The following is a 6,724-nucleotide window of genomic DNA, read 5'->3' as shown; positions in this document are numbered from 1 at the left end:
TATCACGTTTATTGATTTCCGTATATTGTACCATTCTTGCATCCCTGGGATAAATCCTACTTGGTCATGGTGTATGATCTTTCTGATGTACTGCTGGATCCGATTTGCTAAGATTTTGTTGAGGATTTTGGCATCTATGTTCATGAGGGATATTGGCCTGTAATTCTCTTTCATTGTGTTGTCTTTACCTGGTTTTGGTATTAGGGTAATGCTGGCTTCATAGAATGAGCTTGGAAGTGTTCCTTCCTCTTGAATTTTTTGTAGTAGTCTGAGGAGGGTAGGTTTTAGTTCTTCCTTGAATGTTTGGTAAAACTCCCCTGTGAAGCCGTCTGGTCCTGGGCTTTTGTTTGCTGGAAGCTTTTTGATGACTGCTTCAATTTCTTCCATAGTTATTGGCCTATTGAGATTTTTAGATTCTTCCTGATTGAGTTTTGGAATGTTGTATTTTTCTAGGAATTTGTCCATTTCCTCCAGGTTGTCTATAAGACCTGAAGTAATATAGCACTATTCTTTCTACCAAACTTGACTGAGCTCTTTATTTCAACCTCTTATTGTACATGTAAAGTGGCTAATAGCAACTCTTACTAGCTTCCAGCACTGAGCAGAGGTGAGCCAGGGGATCAAAGAAAAAAAAATGTCTCAATGTAAGCATTTTAAAGATGTAATATTTGAAATTGTGAGGTTTATGAAAAAAATTTCACTTGTTCTCAATGAGAAGAACAATAAATTGCCATTTCTTGAGGACTGTTACTTTGAATTGTCCTTTCTCATTTTTCCTAATGCCTTTACTCAGTGAAATTAAAAGGATGGGAAACAAACACTGAGTATAGTTCACATCATTAGTGACCAATCCCATAGCAGGAGAGTGGAGGAGAGAAAATAGGACTTGCCTTTCTCATTCTGTGTACTGCCTTCCTTCTTTATAGCGAGTACATTCTAATTTTACAATGTAAAGAAAAGATCTAGTTAAGAAAAAAACAAACACCTAAGTTATTCCCCTGCCAAGAAATATTTACTTTTATCATCTCCTGAATTTACAGTTGGTTTTTCCCCTCAACATTTCATTATCAAAAACTTCAGACATACCAAAAGTTGAAATTTACAGTGAACACCGATAAACCAAGCACCTAAATTTTGAATTTTTCACATTTAACTCATTACTATATGAAGGGTTTATGGTGCCTGATAGATATGCTGAAGAAATGCAAGAATTTGAGGATCTAATTTTTTTTTTTTTTTTAATAATAATTTATTTATGTACGCTCAACCACTTCATTACTTGGTTGACGTCATTACTTTTCTCAGACACTCAACAGTCTATTCTATATAATAAAAGGCTAATATGCAAATAGACCAAACTGTGGAACAACTGAACAACCGGTCACTGTGATATGTGCTGACACATGCATGTGGAAAATGGCAGGCATTGGCAGCAGTCGGGCAGAGTACAGAACATGGTGGGTGTTGGCCACAGCGGGATGGTAGAGGTGAGCAGGGGCGCCAGACCAATGCGGGGTACTGGTCGCTGTCATTGAGGCGAGCCTCTGTGGTTACTGAAAATTCTTTGCTCCTGCATGCCACAATCCCGCCCAGCAGTTGCACCTGCTGCTGGTGCCGGTGCTGCTCGCACCCGCAGCTGGCACTAGAGCTGCTGTTCACACCCACTTCCAGCACCCAGCGAGAGTCCCGATTGCTCAGTGCCATCAGCAGGTACAAGTGGCAGCTCCTGGCCCTGATCGCCCATGAGGGCTTCTCCACACCCCCCCCCCCACTCCTAAGGGGCGATCGGGGCAGCAGCCACGGCTTGCACCCACTGACAGCGCCAGCCCTGCTTGCACCTGCTGCTGGTGCCGGCCCCAAACGCTCCACACTGTCAGCGGGTGCCAGCACCTTCAGTGGGTGGGAGCAGTGGCAGTGGAAGCGGGACTGCCGGCAGACAGGGGACCGGGGGACGCGGTGGAAGGGGCCAGGCAGGGGCATGGAGGATGGGCCGAGACCTGCCCATGTGCCCACTACAGCCTGCGGCCCACAGTTCCTTTTAAAGTGCATGAATTTGTGCACTGGACCCTTAGTCTAATATAATCATGTAACAAATGTGTCATTCAATTAACTCTAAGCTATAATGAAATAACCAGGCCATTAACCTTTTGCAAAGGAACTTCAGAACAACCTGCTATATTTTCTAGAATATCCTCATAGGCCTCTGAGAGCAAACTGGATTTTTGGAAATATCCCAAAGGCTCATTCAGATCCAAGTCTAAGAGATTGAAATGATCACTGAAAAAAAAACAAACAAACAAACAAACAAAAAAACAAGCAAAAAAAAGGGTTATAAATTAATGAGAATGATTTCCCTGGAAGATCCAACACAGGACTCACTTATAGTCAAATACTCTGAGTGTCAGCCCCACCAACAAGAACGTACCTTGTTCTGCTCATATGTCATTTTGTTTCCTAGGAAAAACCTTGAGAGAAGCTGAAGTATACATAACAATTTAGCCCAGCTGGCATGGCTCAGTTGTTGAGCGTCAACCTATGAACCAGGAGGTCACGGTTCGATTCCTGGTCAGGGCATATGCATGGGCCGTGGGCTCTATCCCCAGTGTGGGGTGTGCAGGAGGAAGCCGATGAATGATTCTCTCTCATCCTTGATGTTTCTATTTCTCTCTCCCTCTTCCTTCCTCTCTGAAATCAATAAAAATATATACTTTTAAAAAAGAATTTAATATCTGATAAAAATTGGTATCAAAAATAGAGAATTACTAAATATACAGTGATGGGAACATTGATTGACCATCTGGGAAAATGAGATCCTTGCTTTTTATGAGTACTTCTCAGATTTCAAGCAGAAAATCTTCAGAGGAAAAAAATGCCACATTACCTAAAGGTTAACTTAATATATTTTTATTTTCATATTTCTTATATGTATACCAACATAAAAATAGGAACTTTATGCTTATAGTTCTCACAAAACAATAAAAGCTAAAATATTTACAAATTAAAAACCCAAAAAATGCAAATTAACCACCTTAAACATTTATTTAACAAATAATGCTATTTTCCTAAAATAAAAGGATGTTTTACACAAAAGAAATAAATCACAAGTATTTGGTTTAATAGCAAAAATCTGTAGTTTCATACCCGACTCTATTTTTAGACTGCTGCTGAATGTTTTTACTTTAATAATAATGATGAGAACACTTGTTCACATAAGTATCTTGTTCAAACTGGTATTGATAAAGTTAAGCCTTTTTCTACCTCTTTCTGTGCTTTCTACTTAGAATAGAAAATTAACCAAACCTATCAAATGCCATTTTAGAAACGTGTGGATAGATTGAAAAAATTAACAATTGCGTTTACTGAAACCTGCATTAATTCCTATTGAATCAAAATACCTTTAGAATTTGGAAAACAAACATTCTTTACTATTTCTTTGCCATTATGCTTATTGCAAATGGACTATTGAGTTACTCTCTGTAGGAGCCTTAGAACTGTGAAGTACAGATCTCCTGTGAGTGAACATAAGATCCTATCAGGTATATCATGTGTACAGCAACAGCACACTCTCATTGGTCTCATTCTCATGTTCTCTGTGTTCTACAGTTTCAATAGTTTTGTTTTTTTTCACATCAGATTTTAATTTTGAATACTTAAAACTATTGGTGATGTGGTTGTCACTTTCTTCGTGTTTACTAAGAATGTGTGATAAGTGCTGCCAATCTTTGCACCCATTCTCATTCTTCAATTGATTTTTTCCTCCCTCAAAGAGTTTGCAAAATAGACAAAACACAGAATCTTTTGAGGTTGAATAAAGCAACCAGGATCTAGGGGTTTTTTCACCATTTGGAAGAATTCGTGTATAATAAGATTCTGAAAACTTCCTCCCTGTATTGTCTTTTGGAAAGTTAAAATTTCTTACTTGAGGGGGATCATTTTCTATAAGAAAGTTCCGTTGTTTAATATTTAAAAATCGGGGCCATGTGCCTGGATCTGCAGAAAGCACAACTGCTTGAGTGGAGTCTTCAGATTTTTTATCTTCCAGTTGCTCTTGAAATGTATTATCTATGATGGACACAGAAGCAGGTAAATTCATATCCTGTTTGGTTAGTGATGCATCTATCTTGCACTCTGCTGATACCTGTGGCTCTGAAGTCTTTTCCTTTTTTCTTGGTATTCCCTCTATTTTTTCCAAAAGTGTATTCAATGATCCATATAATTTCCTTTCATTTTCTTCTCTAATAGCACTTCTTTTTCTGTTTTCTGATATGGATATTTTCTTTGATTTTGCTTCCAACATCTAAGGAGAAACAGATTATATTTTTATCTTAGAATTAGTAACACTAAAAAAAAATAATGTATATACAAATACCCAGTAAGCAACCAAAAGATGTTCATCATTAGTCATTGAAGAAGAAATACAAATAAAAACCACCACATTCTACTTCACGCCAACTAGGATGATTACAATGAAAAGACAGGTGCTGGCAAGATGTTGAAAAACTGGAATCTTCCTATAGTGATGGAGGGAATGTAAAATGGTGTATCTGCTTGGAAAAACAGTCTGGAAATTACTCAAAATTAGAGTTATCATATAACCCAGCAATGCCAGAAAGAAAATATATGCCCACACAAAGACTTACACAAAATGTTCATAGCAATATTATTCATAATAGCCAAAAAGTAGAAATAATTCAAATGTCCATTACTGATGGATAAATTAAAATGTGGTATTATCCATACAATGGAACATTATCCTATATAATAAAAGGCTAATATGCAAATTGTCCCCTTCACCGGGAGTTTGACTGGGAATTCGACCAGGGGGTGGGGCCGGCCAGTCAACCTCCAGGCCAGCCCAGCCCAAATGGGGCCGATTGGGGCCAGCCGGATCCCACCCATGCATGAATTTGTGCACCGGGCCTCTAGTTTGACAATAAAAAGTGAAGCCAAGATACGTACTACAACATGGCTGAACCTTGAAAACAGATGATAAGTATGTGAAAGCCAGTCACAAAGTACCACATATTGTATGATTCCATTTAATAAAAAGACACATTACCTACTTTGGAGTCAATAAAATAAAAATGCAAAATAAAGAAGAAAAAGAACAAAGATGTATACAATGGGAATTGAAGGCTTGATAGCTATAATAGTTTTATATATGTCATAACTTGAACAATTTATACAATGGAGCTTAAGAAATCAAGAGTTGGTGTGTTCTCCCTCCCCAGAGCAGGCCCAAACCTGCCCCTTCTGTCTCTTATTTCCCCACAGGCATGTATCTCCTAAACTCTAAGAAATCCAATGAGACTGACAACAAGAGGAGCAATGGGAAGTGGCAGTTTGTCCTGGGCTAAACCCTTAAACCTGTCCCCAAGGCTCCCTTTTCCCTGACTTTTCGAGTGAGCTGACAATAGCCCCACCTTGGCTCACTTCTCTTTTTTTTCATATAGAATATACGTATTTGTTCCAACATCATTAATTGGAAAGAGTACTTATTCTTTGTTACCTTCTGCCTTTATCAAAAGTCTGGAAAAGAAAACCTGCACTCTTTTCTCTTTCCTTGACCTGTACTGTACTTTCTTTACCCTAAGCTTTGAAATAGGGTAGTTTCACCCAACTTTCTTCTTTTTTCAATTTTTTTCTTGTTATTTTTCTTTTTATAACCTTACTGTGTTTTAAAATCAATTTATCACTCTAACTGGTTTTTCTCAGTGGATAGAGCAACGGCCTGCAGACTAAAGGGTCCCAGGTTCGATTCCGGTGAAGGGCACATGCTCTGGTGGCAAGCTCGATCCCCAGTGCGGGAGCGTGCGGGAGGCAGCCAATCAATGATTCTCTCTTATCACTGACATTTCTCCCTCTCCCTTCCTCTCTGAAATAAAAAATATATATGTAAAAAAATCAGTTTCTCAATTAAACATCCTACTGGGCTTTTTTAAAAAAAATATTTTTTTGATTTTCTTTTTACAGGAAGGGAAACAGATAGAGAGTTAGAAACATCGATGAGAGAGAAACATCAATCAGTTGCTTCCTGTACACCCCTTACTGGGAATGTGCCCGCAACCAAGGTACATGTCCTTGACGGAAATTGAACCTGGGACCCTTCAGTCCACAGGCTGATGCTCTATCCACTGAGCAAACCGGTAAGGGCTGGACTTTTAAAAAAATCTTCACCCAAGGAGTGAGGATATTTTTTCCATTGCTTTTAGACAGAGTGAAAGGAAGGGAGGAGAGAGAGAGAGAGAGAGAGAGAGAGAGAGAGAGAGGGAGAAAGAAAGAAACATTCATATGACATCTATTGATTGCCTCCCACAAGCACTCCAGAGGGTGTTGGGGGGAGGGGGGGGAAGGTGGGGATTGGACCTACAATCCTCCCATGTGCAGGCTGACACTAACCACTGAACTGGGTGGCCTGGGCTCTCCTAGTTCTTTCATATGAGGGTTGTTTCTTTGTCTCCTCATTTCGTAGTCTGTTTGTGTTTGTGACTATGTTTTAGGTAGATCCTCTACACCTCTCAATCTCTAGTGCAGGACAGTGTTAAAGGCTGTTTCTGACTAATTGGATCAGGCAAAGACTCAAAGCCTCCAAAGACTGCCTCTGTCTACAGACTAATAGGATTCTGACTTGAAATGTCCCCAGTTAATTGTCCTCAGGTGTGGGGAGAGTTTTTTCAAAAGGGTGGGGCAGTTGCTTCTCCCTGGAGGCTAATTGTTACTTTAA

General features: G+C 39.3%; 1 protein-coding gene across 15 annotated transcripts in view; it reads right to left on the bottom strand.

The window, feature by feature from the left end:
• Positions 1 to 3,496: 3,496 nt before the first annotated feature.
• The window catches only part of ZMYM5 (zinc finger MYM-type containing 5), a 42,207-nt gene continuing 38,979 nt past the window's right edge, over positions 3,497 to 6,724 (bottom strand). For all 15 annotated transcript variants that reach the window (XM_023751142.1, XM_014452893.2, XM_023751148.1 and 12 more), the window contains one exon: positions 3,497 to 4,297. In XM_023751142.1, coding sequence (XP_023606910.1) covers positions 3,542 to 4,297 — 756 coding nt within the window. In that variant the 3' untranslated portion in view covers positions 3,497 to 3,541. The remainder of the gene's footprint in view (positions 4,298 to 6,724) is intronic.

The sequence above is a fragment of the Myotis lucifugus genome, unplaced genomic scaffold (genome assembly GCF_000147115.1).
Source record: "Myotis lucifugus unplaced genomic scaffold, Myoluc2.0 scaffold_19, whole genome shotgun sequence".
Classification (NCBI taxonomy): Eukaryota; Metazoa; Chordata; class Mammalia; order Chiroptera; family Vespertilionidae; genus Myotis; species Myotis lucifugus.
This window is presented reverse-complemented; position numbering and strand designations above follow the sequence as displayed.